General features: G+C 37.6%; 2 protein-coding genes across 2 annotated transcripts; both read right to left on the bottom strand.

Annotated features, from left to right (window-relative positions):
• Positions 1-767: 767 nt before the first annotated feature.
• LOC146161585 (uncharacterized) lies at positions 768-2,621 on the bottom strand. The gene is made up of 2 exons (XM_083385603.1): positions 1,879-2,621; positions 768-1,561 (listed from the first exon to the last, which is right to left on the bottom strand). Exons 1-2 carry the CDS (start codon positions 2,581-2,583, stop codon positions 1,241-1,243), a joined length of 1,026 nt encoding a protein of 341 aa, XP_083241729.1. The 5' UTR covers positions 2,584-2,621; the 3' UTR covers positions 768-1,240.
• A 3,001-nt stretch (positions 2,622-5,622) lies between these two features.
• LOC146161586 (solute carrier organic anion transporter family member 4C1-like) lies at positions 5,623-16,024 on the bottom strand. Its single transcript, XM_083385195.1, has 11 exons — positions 15,905-16,024; positions 14,867-15,133; positions 12,785-12,955; positions 11,897-11,996; positions 11,194-11,315; positions 10,198-10,422; positions 8,471-8,663; positions 7,511-7,670; positions 6,572-6,753; positions 6,102-6,307; positions 5,623-5,747 (listed from the first exon to the last, which is right to left on the bottom strand). The coding sequence occupies exons 2-11, from the start codon at positions 15,129-15,131 to the stop codon at positions 5,623-5,625; spliced, it is 1,749 nt and encodes a 582-aa protein (XP_083241321.1). The 5' UTR covers positions 15,132-15,133; positions 15,905-16,024.
• Positions 16,025-17,260: the final 1,236 nt, after the last annotated feature.

The following is a 17,260-nucleotide window of genomic DNA, read 5'->3' on the forward strand; positions in this document are numbered from 1 at the left end:
AGTATCGAAGGAGCACTTCTTTTGTGAATAACTCTTTGATTCAGCTGTTAGCTGTACCTCCACTTATTCTTTTTTCCGGACGTGAACTATTGATCGTAGGCTATATTCGTATTATCGACAAGACATAGCGAGAAACAACCATTACTTTTCTACTGTAGTTCCAAGTCCAAATTTTGGGAAACCGCTGGAGAAATTTGGGGGGCCGTCCCTAAAAAAACACTGCTTTTGTCATTAATGAGTTTGTGCACTAAAACTTTAGTTTGGGCACATCACTAAAAGTGAAGAAAATGAAGATTTATTTCCATGATTTTTCCAACTTTGAAATATAAAATATACCATATAGACCAGCATTATACCTATTACAAAACCAATCTTAGAAGACTAGATTCCTAGAACATAATAAAATAAATCTTGTCGAGAAAATAAAGTTTGAAACGTGTTTAGGGTGAACACCTCATTTGGTTCTTTATTTGATTTAGTTATAGCTTCATGTAGCCTTTTCTCGGGCCATCAGAAGCAATTCGTTCCATAAGAATCCAGGATTTTATTTGGGTAGAGGGGTGATAAAAAAATCTTACATGTCACGTCACAAGCTACGTCATAACGTGACGTGATAATTTAAATAAATTTACAGAACCTGCTGTTTCAGAAATAACTGGTTCACAACAATCTACGCTATGTTAATTGCACAAAGCGAAAAATAATTTCTTGCATTTTGACTTCCAAACGTTTCACGAAGTCAAAAAAATCAAACAATGTGCTTTTCATGTTTTCAAAATTGGTAAGTTTTACTTAGCATACAGTAGCCACGATGAAAAGTTGTATACAACATTGAAATAACTAAATATCTCGTCAAATATTCCATACCCCATGGATATATAGAAATGGTAAAAATATAACACGGCGTCTTCATGCTGAAAACATTGTTATTCCGTAATGCACAACATACTACAAAATCGAAGAATATTGGGGTAAAGCGGAAAACAACTTGCGTTTCGATTGTTAAAGTTAGTAAAATAGGAAGTTTAGGAGCTACATACAGCAGCGAAATAAAAAGATAAGGAATGAATGCATTGTGTGCCGAGCGGTTAAATCGTCGGTCCATAAAACTATTTCGCAGACCTGTACAGACCACGCTGCTTTAATAAGTCGATGAAAATGTAAACAACAGAAGGACAAACTTGTTCGAGATGAGCGCATCTAACGTTATTACTTCAAACAAACGTGAGATTTCTATTTTCTAAGGTTTTGTTATGAATGTCACGTGATGCGATGGCGTGCCGTCAACACTGCTGCTTGGGGTGCCTTCAGCATCAGTGACGTTGCCGGCGACGTCAGAGGACCAAATCGGCCGACGTTTCCATGGCAACAGTCGCACAGTCCAGTCCTTGAAGGAGCTCACTAGCGCCACCGTGTTGACGATCATGTTGAGGTTGTTGAGAAGCCAGGTTAGGATTGAACGCGGGTTGACCACGGAATCGTACATGGACACTCCAAGGCCTAGTATGACGTCAGATATGACACACACGGTCGTGCTGACGCAGAGGCGCGTAACAAGGTTCTACGTTAGGAAGGAAAAGGGTTGAATTGCTGTCGTTTTGACTAAACGAACTGATTCGAGTTTGAGTTTGAGTCCTTGACTTGTGGTGACCTCTTAATTACCTTCTCATTAAGGTTATGAAGTTATATGTTTGCATGCTAATGCCCATCAGCAAGGTATTACGCAAAAGAACGTCGTTTAGAAAGTTTTCGAAATATATTTAGTATTTAAAAAAAATAAAAATCTTTGATTCTTATTTACAAAATATCAACATTTTACTTCAATTTAAAAATACAGCAAAAGAGCATATATTTCGTACAAAATAGCCAAAGTTTTACCTGTATCTTGTTTCTACGGTCTTTAATGGTTCCTTTACTGCAACAACAGCTCTTAGCGATCCCGTAATGACGGAAGAGTGGATAAAGCATAAGGCCCAGAAGTAAGCATTGAGCCGCTACTAAACCGACAAATGAAGCCCCGCTGATCGCGTACCGCAAAGACTCGTGCACCGTGACGTACATACACCCGATGGGCGACGCCACCAGCTTGAGGCCGGCGAACACCAGTGACGTTATGCCAACCATGGCAATAACAAATCCGGCCAACACCGCGACGTTCAGGATCCGGTAGCAAGGTGTGAGCAGATACTTGAGCGTTACATTATTGTAGAGCGCGCGCTGACGGATCCACAACATGCAATACACCGCAAGCAGGTTAAGGTTGTTCAGCGAACTGTTAAGGAACATGAATGCTTGACAGGCCGCGTCGCTTTGCGTTCCGAAACTTAGTTCGATTTGCAATGAAGCGCATCTGAGCAGCGAGGATACCGCCGCTAGAATGCACATCGGGTTTCCGCTGAAGCACCAAGTCCAGCCTTTCCATCTTTTAGTATTGCGTTGCCCCTCTTCGCGTTTTACCTCGAACATTACGAGAACCACAACAAGATAAAAGGAAGCAGTGGTCAATACGGCCCATGCAGCTTGCTCAAGAGACCTTTGCCATGGTTTTGTTGAATTTAACGTTTCTATCTGGCTGTTGTTCATTTTCCTAAACAGATTGTAACTACTAGGCAAACATGCAGCATTCCTTGAAATGATTTTTCAAGTTATATAGTAAAATCATCATCAATTAAATAGTAACAATGGATAAGTTATTGTTGTAATTTCCAATGGATAAGTTATTGTTCGTCTCCGATACAATTGTGAATTGAAGGAACTTAAGCCTTGATTTGCAATGCTACACAGCGAATTCTACCTCGAAAAGTAAACTTTTTATAACGTAGTAGGTTAACAATTCGAGGTACCTATACTTCTTAACAATAATGTTAATTTGGGCCAAATAACCTAAAAGTGTGCATTTGAACACTTCAATCGGATTTAGTTTGGTTGTTTGGGCATAGTAAAGACGTTATTTCGTTTGGATCGAATCGCGATACCTGTACAAAAATCTGGTATCGTTATCGGAGTAAAATGTTTAATAACATCAAAATACCTAATAATAAGAATAGCCTTATTTAAAATTTAAAAAATGCGATAAAACCGTACGGAAACTATTCACGCCTTAAGAGAAGCACTAACTTATATTGCATATAGTTCTATATACTTTACTTTTCAAATTCTTTATTCATGAGAATGGTGAAAACGAGCAATTATATAGGCTATACTGAGAGCTATAGTAACGAGCCAAAGTACAGTGACTTTAAATCGAGCGATACGATGTATTTTGTAAACCTCGGGATAAACATTGCTTCTTATGTTAAAATCGTAGAATAATGACCTTCTCGGTTTTTTTTCAAAAGCGATATTAGCGTTGCAATTTCTAAAACTAAAATTATCGCGTTATGCGTGCCTGCCAAAGCAAGCGACACGTGGCATTAAGCGAAGAGCCTTATTATTAGGCTGTTGCTTTTGTCCCAAAAGAGAACATAAAAATATTTTATTTGGACTAAATTATTTAAAGAATATATTAATTTAAACCAGGAGTTAACAAACTACAGCCCGTCGGCTAAATTCGATCGGCTGGTGTAACTCTTTCGGTCTGCAGCATAATTCTTAAAACAAGGTTTATAGTTTATCGACAGTAATGTTTGTCTGGTGCAAAACTTAGCTATATTTTGTTAAGAAAAAACTGTCAGTTTCATAAGACTTACAAAATATATTGAAAGTAAAATTTGTGTTTTCTTCCTGCGATTTGCAATACATTCCTATATTACAAGTTTTACATTAGCCTATAGTATTTGCTGAGGGATTGAGTAAAATACGTTACACTGTCAAATCACCTTTCTTGAACATGTTTAATCTTTTAATTAAAACAGTTAATATAATCTAATCTTTTAATCTACATTGCTTCCACAGTTCATTTCATAAAAAACTAGCGGCCTTTAGTAAGATAATTCATTTTATATAACAGTTTAGTTTTATGCTATTCTTGATCTGAATTTCTAAACTGATAAAAACAAACAACTGTAAGAACTAGCAGCAGGCCAAAAAGTATATCCTGGTTAAAACAACGATGTGAAATACTTTGTAAACCTTGGGCTTAGAAGTTGCTGCGTATCTTGAAATCCTATAATGTCAAGCGTAACGCTTTTTTTTAAATAGTGTTGAATTGCAGGGGAACTACAGAACCTAAATTTATCGCTTAAGCCTCACATGATTGCACAACACGTGTTCTAACTATAGTGCCTTATTTTGGGACTTTAAAATATTTAGTATATTAAAAAAACTTTCTATATAGAAGACTTTTAGGTCAAGTACTTCGGCTTATGAATGAAAAACACAGTAGTGAATTTTTTAGTCAAAATTGATAATAACTGCTATATTAAACATTTATTTTATCATCAAGTTTTAATTAAGCAGACCAATCGTAAAATATAACGCCTTAAACGTTACTCTAATTTACATCATTTGGTTTCTAACATACGTTTTTCGAGAACATATTCTTAAATCAGCTGTTTGTGATTTAAAATTATAAATGGCGAACCTGTAATGTTGTTGGCGGGTGGCAAATTTTGGTCACTGGGTCTGTATGAAAAACAGCGTGAGAAGATTTAAAGCGTTATATTATTTTAAAATACTGCAACAACATGCACTACACCTCCAGCAGGTTCAGGTTGATCAGCGAAGTGTTAAGGAACATGAATGCTTGACAAGCCGCGAGCTCTGCGTTCCGAAACTCAGCTCAATTTGTTAGAGTCGAAAATAACCCGCCAGAATGCTTATCGGGTTTTCACTGAAGCACCAAGTCCAGCCTTTTCGTTTTTTAGTATTCCGTGGCTTTTGTTCCTCGAACATTACGAAAACCACGACAAGATAGATGGAGGCAGTGCCCCGAAAGCTTGCTCGACAGACCTTTGCCATGATTTTGTCGAATTCAACGCAAATTTGCTGCCGCTCATTTTGAAAAAAATAAATCTGTGTCTTCCAAAATTTGTATATTTTTAGGCGCGAGACAATGCCTCATATATGGTTTACTATCTCAAAGTAAGTTTTTTCGCTTTGCGCACATCGTATTTGCATTTTCTGGGTTTGTTTTCACTCATAACATGGACATCACAACAAAGTAGGTATTTGTCAACGAAGTTAGCTGTATTTTTATACTATTTTTATGATTATAAGATGGGTGACAAATAAAGCTGATGAGTCCAACTCGGGACTTGATAAAGGTTTATACAAAAGTCGGGAGACGGATGCAATTGTTTTTTTCTAGCCTGTAATTGGATTTAAGAGTTGGATTTGAGTTATTTCACACCAAATCCACAGCCCTGCTTAGTGCTACTAGAACGGCTTACAGTCCGTTCTTTTAAGGCCATTATTCTGCAAATTGTTGAAGTTCAGTATAAACTCGTTTTAAGTAGCGTTCACCCTGCAATACTCCTTTATTTATTGGAAATCTGGGTGATTCGCATTTCAACGTCTGCTATTCTAAAAAGTATGAACTTTACGGTCAGGTTACAACTTGAGGTACGACAAATAATAATATCAAACTGATCGATACAAAACCGGTCTGAATAGTGCAGTTTATATGGCTGACTAGTAAAAGTGTGTTATTTGTCGCTGACACCAGAAATCACCGCAGGCTCATCAGGTTTTTGCTTCTGTGATCTCGACAATGGCGACATTTCGTAAATCCTCGGACCTTTTTGGTGATTTGTAAAAGAAAGATCCGGCAGAGAAAAAACAGCCGCCCAAAAACTCGGCAACCATACCTGAAAGAAACGCAATTTCACATTAAAAGTACACGCCTGTACACGCCTTATGGCAGGGGTAGGCCAGTTATGTTTAATGCAGATTGACTGAAATATAATTTACAGACTCTCGATGGACTGGTTCGGAAAAAAATCACAAGAACTCTAAACATTTTGAGCGTTAATTGCATTCCAAGCCAGCTGTGGAGGTAAATTTGTTATGTCAAAGAACGCTTTATTTTTTATTTTTAATCTACCGCTTTGTAATGACGAACACATATTGGACGCAATCAAACATGTGAAATGTGGCGATCAAAAGAATAAGTTCAATGGTTGAGCATTTGACGTGGTTCACGCCCATTGCCAGTTACTTACACAAAACTGTGAAGCCCACGGCCAGTTTTCGGTTGTCGTACATCATGCACGAAGTTCTACTGCCGTCGCATTGCCGGGTTTGCCAGAACAAGCAAGTAGAGTCGTATATTGCGCCGAAGATGAGGGGTGATGGAATCATACCGACGGCAAGCGCAAGAAGCCAGAATATACCGATCGCGAACGAACGTGTCGATTCGGGCACCACCCTATGAAAAAAAATGTTGATTGTTGTAAGATAACAAAAATTGGTACTATTGCAGTAAGACTACAATTAGAGAATTATCCACGTCGGTCGGAATAAAATACAGTTCAAAATATTACTGATAAACGATTAATTTATAAGTCGGATTTTGTTGAAAATCGGAATCAGATCTAGACCCTTCAGCCTAAGGAACATTTTACCAATCCCCAGCCCAACCCCCAAGAAGAAGTTTAACGACTATAGGTTCAAATTACAAATCGGCCTTTACCTGAATAACGCGACCATCATGGGGGTAACCGGCAATATGGTGAAAAATATACTGAAGAACATGACCGCCAGAAAACCAGCGACGGTGACACAGCCATCAGCAGTTTCGGAAGCTGGTATTGGACACGCTCCCATTGTGGCTGATTGGGGACTTGACGTAATACAGGAACAGTTGCTGAGATACTGCAAATATACTTGTGTATAAGCATGGTTTGACGCCTGTAGGCGCTGAGTATATAGGTAAATATCTGCTAGTATGTATTGAGGTGTACCACAGTTTTGTAGAATATATGATATACTTGATTTATTTAGGTATTCGCTTGCTCGAGTTCTTCAATGAGGATTTTTATGAAATAATATGGACATGAAAATCGCATTTATGATAATAATTTGACTATTTCCTTGTCGAAACGAATAAAAACCTAAATTCGTCACAATAAGGTCACATTTTAAGGGTCATATATAAGTAACAGTCGGAGTTGGCTACGAAGACACTTAAGCTGTACATCAATTCTAAAAGGTTTGTTTTGTTTTATCTTTGTTTTGTTTGTTTTATAAGTCGGTTTGTGCGGTTACCACGTGAACAGTAATTGTGGAAATTTAGGGAATTCGGGGTCCTGGTGAAAAATACTTTGATATATATTGCTTCGGTCAATACAGGAACCCACAGTCATGGAAATAAAGCTCGTGTTTTAGTGTGAGTATACTCGTTGACTGCTTTAAGTTGGTGTTTATGGACAGGTTGTTGTATTATCAAACGAAAAATTGCCACTGCATATTCAACCAAGTCACTGATGTAGGATAAATCTAATTTAAACCGAGCTTCTGCTGTTAGATTCGTAGTTTAGCGTCAGGCCATACGGCAGCGGTTCTTAAGTTGAGAGTAAAAATCCTAACAGGGAAACCTCATAACATTTATAGAAGCAACGCAAAAGTTAACCTGTTTATCCCCAGTGGTTGAATTGTAACTGCAGCCAGCGTGACAGCCGCTGAAGTAAGTGATGTTGTCTGAGCCGCAGACAGGAACATAGAACTCCTCCTGGCAAGCACAGTCCTCGTTGCAAGTTGCTGTCAAGATCCCCATCGTTGAGGAAGAGTTACTACAGAGTAGAACAAATACTTTATGGCCTATGACAGGGGTTGTCAAACTTTTTTTTGACTGCCTACCTTTCGATTTATCTGTATATACGACGTACTCCGAGAAATAGTGAATTGACAAAACACGTGTTTTTAAGGTAAAAGCATTAACTTTTGTCTAATTGAAACTTTAAAAAATATATTGTACGCCCAAAGGAATTTTTGTGGCATATTTGCGTATAATTGCCGAATTTACTTAATAGGCTTACGTATTCAGCACGGCAGTAGATAAACTGACATCCGCCAGGCAAAGCAACGAAAAAGCCTCATTCGTTACGATCAGACATTATTAAGGGCAAGTATCAAAATAAAATGGGTGTCATGGTGAAAAACTTTGCACTGCAAACAAGCGGCCTTAACGTGTTATCTTTTACCGGTAGACATTCTCTCTGTACTCTTTCTGACCCAGTGTTGTAATGACAGTCAATAACTTGAGATCACTGTTCTTAAATGACTTTACTTGACTCAAGTTTTTTAGGACAAAATGACTTGACTTGTCTTAACTTATTACACCGAAGTTTGATTTAGTGCTAAGCAGTGAATTAAGTCAATGATTTGATTTAAATGCACTTATTGTAATAACTTAACGTTTAATTGTTATGACAATAACTTGACTTGAAATTGACTTGCCCTGATTATGACTCGACTAGGACTTGACTTGTTACGTATTTAAAATTACTTGACTTGGACTAAAGTATTTTGGCAAATGACTTGACTGGGACTTAATTCAGTTCAATATGACTTGTTTACATACTGTTCTGACCTGCTATAAGGAGCAGTGACTCCTGCCACCAACTCGGTGCCACAGATCCCAAAGCAAATCGAGCAGAGGCCGACCACGAGAAAAAGGCAAACGGCGTTGAACCTCAGAATGGTCCGGATGCTCATTTCAGTTTTGCTCACCAGAACGCTGGCAATAATGTTAGCCAGAACGCCAGCAGGAGGCAAAACCGAACCTGTATCAACATAAAACATCTTGCTATATCATCTTGGCTCAGTTATGAACCAGTTAGTTTACAGGGCCCTTATATCGACGGGGGTCTTGGTTGACTCGTCCCTGTTTCAGTTGAGAAAACGGCATTGCTATTGGTTTAATAGGCATGCTCTGTCCGCTCGATGTCCATATGCTTATAGCAGGGGTCGGCAACCTTTCGTACGCAGTGTGCCAGTTTATGAATAATGTCAAAATATTAACAACTCGCGTACCAAACATTTTTCTATGTTTGGTTTCGCACTGGCAATCAGGGTTGCGGAGTTGGTTAAAAACAACCCGAGTCCGACTCCGGCCAAATATCAGATTTCATTACGTCCCGAGTCCGACTCAGCCTCTGTCTTTCACCAATTTACGAAACTAAATTAAGGTGGATATTCCGCAATCCACTCTAGGGTCATGGAAAATATACCACAAGCATATTCTATTCCACCTTAACAATTTACAGTTTGCTGCATTATCAGTTTCGAAATTTGATACTGCGCATGCCGCACACGTCGGACTCGGGTAGTTTTACCTGGTCTTACTCGACTCCCGAGTCCGACTCAGCAGCCCTGCTGTGATCTGACATCTAATTTACGTATATTTTTTCAAATATACTTCGATGCTTTTAAGTCGATACCTGTAAGTGTTAACTATCAGTTTCGCTTTTTGTTGGTTTCTAATTCGCACAAAAACACACGTGCTCACTTTTAATGTAGAACAGTGGTTCTCAACCTTTTTAGCTTACGGACAGGTAAAATTAAAAAAAAAACTAAAATCAATTCAAAAACTAAAATCAATCCAAAATGTAATTAAAGTTTGGGATTTAAACGAGTTGTAGGCTTGTAGCCTACTTTTAAATAGTTGGGCACAACACTTGCAGCATTGTGACGTAAGATAAAGTCCAAAGTAGAGCGTTAACTCTATGTTACGTCACAATGCTGCAAATTACGGAACTGGCTAAGTTCTAAATTTGATGGACAAGCCGCCTTCAACATCTTGATTTTTGCAATTGAGATATAAATTTGTAATATATTTGGCGGACCGACAGGATATTTGACGCGGACCGGCGGTTGAGAACCTGTGATGTAGAATGCCCTGCTTTAACGTAGTAAACGTTACGCCAAATTTGGGACATTGTTACGTAATACGAACGGTTACTGGTAAACAACGTACGCCCACAAAACATAATATTAAATACAACACAGTTTAACACTTATTTGTGACACGAACTGGCAATGTGTGCAACCATTTAGTTAGCGCTAGTGTTAGTGATGTAATAGCAATGTTAATGATGTGGTAGTGATGTAATGGTTTCACTTTCAGGTGATATAACGTGCGCTTTAAATCAATTGGCGTGCCATGCAAAATCACCTTGGGTTGCAGACCCCTGGCTTATAGCAACACTTTTCTCATGGAAATAAAACATTAAATAAAGCTTCTGGTTTCGTATGTCGATTATTTCCTAGCATCGGCAAAAACCCTTTACTTTTTTATTTTACCAGTTTTTCCAGTACCTGCCATAATCGCGGCGTCGGCCGCAGTGACGAAAAACTCGGTTTCGATGAACTTGGCCGTGAATGACGCGGCCCCTTTGATGACGAATTGCGTGAAGACGCCTCCCATCACGATCATGACGTAGGTGCGGTTCCGCGCGAGGACGCGCAGTGACGCGACAAAGCCGATCGGCGATTTCGCGTCGTCCTGGTCGTCGTTTGTTTTCTGTGTTTCTTTCTTTGTACCTAAAATAAATGCAAGGACTCTGTGAAAAGTCTATTTTGAATAATAAATAAATCTATGGTGATTCTCAAAGTTTTATAACCACTCCTAATTTGCCAAAACAAATGTCAGACTCCACCAGAACCGCTACGTCATAACAAATATGTTTTGGTATTTCGCTAAAAAAATACACACTTAAAAAAAAATACACACGAGACCCACTAATTTAAACCATGTGCAGAATGTTTTTTTTAAATAAAAAACTTTCGTTTTACAAACACTGGTACGAACACAAAATTAAACGCAATGTTTTCCTGACTGTATAGGCGCACTCACGAGAAAGTTTGTTTCTAATCCTATTTAATATATAGTTGTGTTTGTTTTCCGCAAATGTTGCCCAGGGACGTTTTATTCATCAATAAAAGATTTGCATTTCCTAAGTAATGGACTTTCTTAAGTCTATTTTGTCAAATATCCAATAGATAGAGCATAGCGATGGTCACAATAAAATTAATCTAAGCTTTTCGGAAGTGAAAGAATCTCCCAAAGACAAAAAAACGGTAAAAGGAAAATTCTCGATTCAATAGGCTGCACATGAATCTTTCAAATTAAAAATGCAAAAAAAGCCTTTGAGAATGTTCAAGAGAAAATGTATTTTACCGTTATAAACAGACCCTGTCAATTATAATTATGAGATTTAAATTCCAGTAACATGATAGTTGAACTATAACTGGTTCGTGCGTTTTAATCTGTTTTTGTGTAAACAGTTTAACCCTAAGTTCTCAACAACTAACCTGGCATTGTCTTTGGATATCCCATGAGCGGTACGACAACCGCCCAGCAAATGCCTGTCACAATTAAGGGGGTTACCCACCAAGCACCCACCCATCGTGTGTCCGAGTTCTCAAGTGGAGTGCTGAACAATAAATATATCAACGAAGTGTATGTTGTAAACAATTAGTCTATACTTCATCAATTTCACTTCTTTTCCCTTTTTATAATATTCTATTCTGTAAGAAATAAAAAAACACTTTTAACAGTGAAAAAATAACAGGGTTGTGAAAAGGTCATTTTTGGGGCCAAGGCAAGTCATTCTCAACGAATAACAGTTCTTCTTGAAGTCCAAGTAGCTATATGGCAAGTCAGGTATGCAAGTCTAATCATTAGTATCAAAATACGTTTTTTAATTAAACAATCAACCAATAAAACAAATAGCAAACAAAACCATTCTACGCAAAAAAACATAAAGCAAATGCCACAATAAAGTTCGCAAAATTTATTGAAGGTAACACACTTATTTGTAATTTAAGTTATTTGCTAAAAAAGTCTAAGTGAGTATTTTTTTCCAAAAAAAGTCAAGTCAAGTCATTTAAAAAATACGAATTACAACACTGCCAAAATAAACGTGTTTTCTGCGAGATTAGAATTTCAGAACTAACACTTTGTATGTGTCTAAAAGTACTGGATATAATCACAATTATATCACACCAATCATACCTCGAAAGTTGGTCGAAATCCACAAAGTTTTCTCGCAGAAACACTCCTCCCACAACGAATCCGATCACGGGCCCAAAAAAATTCACAGAATTAAGAATACCTGGTTAAATGATAAACGATCCATATAAGAGCAAAATATTGGGTACACGGTTGAAGACGGAATTTATTTCAACTTGGTGGATTTCACACAGGAGAAGTCATTCAGTAATCCCAAATGGTCGTTGATACAATGGAAAAGAGAAATATAGGCGACATGCTAAAGTAAGTGTGATGACATTAAGTACGACATTTGGCACCAAAGTTTTGACTTTAAACGGGGTAAATTGCGGTCTTATAAAAATACTTTTTAACTCACCGGACCTCTTAATTAATAAAAGCTATTTTCCCCTTTTTTGAGTCTTACGCGAATGTAAGAATATCCGATTATAGTTGAAATATATAGTATAGTGTCAGGTAATCTCTTATTGTAAAGTGATATCCGACTGATACGATACTGAGTAAAATTTGACTTTTAAATGTTGTACATTTTGTTAAAGGTAGTAAATTAATAATCAAAGGTAACCAAGTTTCCAATCTTAATTTATTTTAGCCTTTTAACTTGAAAACTCTATTTTTGCATGGTTTTTGTTTTTCCGGCCATAATATTTACACATTATTTTACATACATATTTATTTTACAAAAATTAGGTAAAAAATAATATTTTATATACACAGATATATGTATCTATAGATGCATAATATTTTTTTTTCATTCCGTATCGGCTGACACTGATGTATTTTCTCTCAACAACACACGGTATAGATATACTGGTCTTCTCTATTGAACTATACAGGCAACAGTTTAACAATTATTTTTCTATCGAATAGTGGTTCATGCAAGTTCTTTACCGATATAAATGGGCGCCCTCTTCTTGGACACGCTCTCGTTGACGTGAGCGTAACCTAGGGTCCAGAGAGGAGCGACTCCGCATCCCATGATCGTGTGTCCGACGAGGAGGAGCCAGAACATGGAGTCGAACTCGGCGCACTTCTTTGAAGGAGGTAGAGGAACACACAATGCTGTTGGAAAAAGTCATAAAGTGAAGCATCACCGGTAGTCTGTGATATTCACTAGGAAAAAAACTTTCTCATCTGTTCACTGAACAGGTTGAAAACCCGGAATATCTGCCCTGCTTGCAAGCTATATCCATGTCTGGCGGTTCACCCTTTTCACCCCTTTTGGTTGGTTCACCCCTGCAAATAAATTATTCACCCGGGGTGAACCATTTACATGATGCATAAACACTGCACTAGGCTATACGTTCGGTTACATAACGATTTGTATGACAGATTCATAGCACTAAGACCCTGATTTCAGCAGTATTTTCAGCTGCCCTTCGGAGCTACTTTATATTGTTTTAGAAGCTAAACCAATCTTGTGCCTTTTAAACCTTTTTACTACAATGATTTTGTACATATTTTTCGTGGAATGATGATATACTCAATCAATTTGTTAGGCAAGATTGCTGAGACTCAGTTTGCTTGAGCGCTTATATATCAATCTATAAAATGGGCTACAACTAATAAATGTAACCTAAACTCAGCTCCATCAATAGTTTGATTCAAGTCAAACCATGAATCATAAAATTCAACAGAAAATGTTATTTTTAGGTCTTTTTTAAGACATCTAGATCTTGGCCCATTACCTTTTCACGCTATTCAGTATGTTTGACGTGAACTATCTATACGGCGTATTTTCTTTCGAGAACGGTCATCCACAATTAATCTTTATAGGAAGCGTACTAAAAACGCATTTATTTGAGCTGTACTTTTCAAGGACGCTGAGTAAGACTCGGTGCTTTAAACGAGTTGTGGAACATACTTGTCGAAAAGACAACGACAGGAAGTGGTCTGTTTTAAGAAGTAATGTGCAGGAAGTGGTCTGATTTAAGAAGTAACGCCAATGAATAGCAAATATTTAGGCCAAACCAGTTCCTTTTTCTCGCGCTATCAAGGGTCGAAAGTACGATTTAAGATCGAGGCAATTTTAATCCGATCAACCTGAAAACTGTAGCCTAAAGATCATGGAAAATTGGCCAGCAAGCAAGTTACTATCATTTTTAAACCAACCGCCTGGTCGCTAGTGGAAATTCAAAACCACTAACAGATACATGCACAGACAAGTAGTTGCCCATGCACACAGACACACACGCACACTCGCACGCACGCTAGCATAATGACATAACAAACCACAGAACCAACCAGCATCAACCCAGCAGGACAGCAAGTCGGCGTGTTTCTAGAATTTTATTATTAATTGGCATAACAAAATTTTGTGTAATAAGTTGCTTCATTACGTGACATGACAATTCAAGTTATCTCAACGATATGTGCTGTTGTCGATTATTTTGATTTACGAGTATGTCGAATTAACGCACGATTATATGTCGAATTAACGCACGACTGATGCCAGGTTAATTGCGCGAAGCAAAAATCTGGGGCTAATTAATTTCAATTTAAAAAAAACTTTTACGAAACTTGATTGATTAACTGATTAAAACCATGTAATCTTTGCTGAATATCTACATCGAAATCACGTAAAATATCCCAAAGCAGTCACATGACCATGCCCCCTTAAATAGAATTTTAACTCAGTTAATCAAAAAAAGAAATCTCGCAAAATCTGTGTATTATGTTTTCCAGTTTGTCTGCAACTTTGTGAATTCACGTTATGACGTAACTTTTTTATGCCCCCCTTTTTTATAATATTATTGTGGTTTTGAAACAATACTAATAAAAAGGGTGCAAGATGACAACAGAGTATCGCGAAATATCCATTTTCATCAAAGTACCAACCTCAAATTGTTAGCCGCAGTTACAGAGGTGGCTATATTTTTAGAGACCGTTTCAAACCCTTTAAAGCGCCTAAAAAACACTGTGTCTGCGCACTTTCGCTTTAACCAAAACGTCACATGAAATAGAAGTGCGAACCTGGAGCCCGATGCTCTCCGTATTGGTAAGGCGGCGTTAGGAAGTGAGGCAGAGCGTAGACGGCCGAGCCCAGGCCATACACGAGGCTGCCAATGGCCACAATCCTAGGCCGGTTCCGCCGGGCGCCCAGGTAGCCGACGACGGCGCTAAGCAGACAGAAAGCCACCGAAAAGGAAGTGACGATGGTTGCCGACTGGGCGCTGCTGAAACCAAAGCGCAGCTCGAGTGGCGTTATGTTGATGCCAATCACTCCGTTGTTGGCCATTCCTGTCACCAGTTGTGTTGTAAACAAGTCATTTTGAAGTGCATAAGTCCCAGTCAAGTAATTAATAGTTAAATATCTTAAGTTTAGGTCAAATGTTTTTTTAATAAAGAACAAGTCAATTCCAAGTACAAGTCTTGGAATCAGTTGCTCAAGTAAAGTCTCAATACGTTTGTGAAGTTGTCCGTTATGAGAAATAACTAAACTAAAGATAGAAAAACGCAACAATAGCAAGCTAATTGTTTTACGTGCAAATAATTACATAACGAACTCAATTTTTTTTAACAAAAGCTTACCAAAAACAATTTAATTCAACCCAAACCATTTGTCCAAAAGACTTGTCAAGTCATGCCGTTGCAAAACATTACAGTAGTCCTACGCTTAAATTAAGCCATTGACCCAAATCATAACAACACTGCCGGAAAGGATTGTAGTTGCAGGGCGAATAATTGCGAAATGCTGATCTGGTTTACCAGCCGTTTCAAATATTTTTTTTTAGGGATTAAGAATGCCTTGATGTTGTAAAAGAGACAATTTTTTCGCAAAAGGTTTATTATTCTCCACCCATTGGATATGAAAATATTGATAAAGGTTTGCTTGTTTCAATACGAGACGTTTCGACATAATGGCATTTATATAAGCAAGTTATTGTTTTTCAAGATTATTAAACAATAAACTTACGTCATTTTAGCTAGCTTATCCCAAGGGACAGAAAAAATATGAGTCAACCGATTTTATTCTATATGCGCCACTTAAATAATATGCTGAAAACTCACCGTTCGCAACTACAAAGAACGTAAAAAATACCAGGAACGCGTTGGGATTGTTGATATACTGGAGACATTTCGACCTCACGCACCCAAAAAGCTTGTAGTCATAATCATCTTCATCACTTACTGAAGCATTTCTACCTACTCTTTGCCGCTGGTCACCGTTGGATTCAATATGCGTCATGTTGCCCTTGGTAGGATATCAGAAATTGTAGGAAACTATCTGACTAAGAATGAACAAATGAAACTGTTAAACTTCAAACATGGTCGGAACTGCAAACTTGCTTACACCTCTCAAAAACAAAGCTGTTGATCTACTAAGATGCCTTCGTCTGGACATTATTTTTTTTAATTATTAGGTTTAGCAGCAGTAAAGTACTTCAGTTGTTAAAAACCGCTAATAACAAAATAATTCGATCTCATATTAATGAATATTAGATTTTGACTTCAATTTAAAATTAATTTATACAATCCGAGAAACCCACAGACGTGCCGGACTCCCTTCCGAAGAATAAACATCTCTGTACTGGTATGATAACCAGATTTACTTTTGACTTGGCACAGCACGATTTTTAATCACGAAGTCTAACTACAAATTCCTGAAACCCGGACGTATTTGTGCGGCCGTAACGATTGCAATTGTTAGCGTCTGGGTTTTTGAATTCGCGAGTTTTCAATTCTAAGTTTGGCTTGACCTTTAAGTAGCCTTTGCTTGACCCAAAAAAACTGCCGAGTTTCAAACAAAATTAGGCCAAAGAAGAGTAGTCCGGCGTGATGTTTTGTATAAAGGTGACTCGGAAATAAATCTAGGCATTTAGAGACTCGTCGAGTTCGTCTTATCTTGAAACATTAGGAAAATTATCCGGGTCCAATTTTTTGTATGTCAATATTAAGGCTAACTAAAATGGAAAGTTTAGTTGGCCCTTTGTTGCAAATATACAACTTTTTTCACAAAAGTTTACAGTTAAAAGTTGTGTTATTTTTTTATTTAACTACCATCCTAGTTTATAGTCGCCTTTTTAGGCCATGCGTCAACTGTTTACCGACTTTTATATAGCTAATAGCTTTAAACGAAGACAACTTCAGACTCTAACAATCATGAATTATTTCTGAACATAACTTAAGTTGAGTGCACTTTTCAAGTTAAAAACTAATATTTTTTAGTATATTTGCCTGAAAACTATTTTAGTAGATAACAAATCTGATTTACCCACTTTGCACAATAGCTATACAGTCAGTCTATCAGAAAGATTCGTGTATATCCAGTCCAACAACTGTTTGTTGAGTTTAAAACTTTGGCAATTCTTTCACTGGTTCACTTTTAAGTTATATTTTTGTTTGATATTTCCATATATGCCTGTA

The sequence above is a fragment of the Ascidiella aspersa genome, chromosome 3, assembly GCF_963924565.1.
Source record: "Ascidiella aspersa chromosome 3, kaAscAspe10.2, whole genome shotgun sequence".
Classification (NCBI taxonomy): Eukaryota; Metazoa; Chordata; class Ascidiacea; order Phlebobranchia; family Ascidiidae; genus Ascidiella; species Ascidiella aspersa.

What these genes read in the sequence shown, in the direction of transcription:
- LOC146161585 (XM_083385603.1), bottom strand. Translation starts at nt 2,583, where the DNA reads ATGAACAACAGCCAGATAGAAACGTTAAATTCAACAAAACCATGGCAA. An exon ending in ACCGTAGAAACAAGATACAG is followed by an intron (nt 1,562 to 1,878) that starts GTAAAACTTTGG and finishes TTCCTAACGTAG; the next exon opens with AACCTTGTTACGCGCCTCTG.
- LOC146161586 (XM_083385195.1), bottom strand. Translation starts at nt 15,131, where the DNA reads ATGGCCAACAACGGAGTGATTGGCATCAACATAACGCCACTCGAGCTG. An exon ending in CGGAGAGCATCGGGCTCCAG is followed by an intron (nt 12,956 to 14,866) that starts GTTCGCACTTCT and finishes TTTTTCCAACAG; the next exon opens with CATTGTGTGTTCCTCTACCT. An exon ending in CGTGGGCTTCACAGTTTTGT is followed by an intron (nt 5,748 to 6,101) that starts GTAAGTAACTGG and finishes CGTTTCTTTCAG; the next exon opens with GTATGGTTGCCGAGTTTTTG.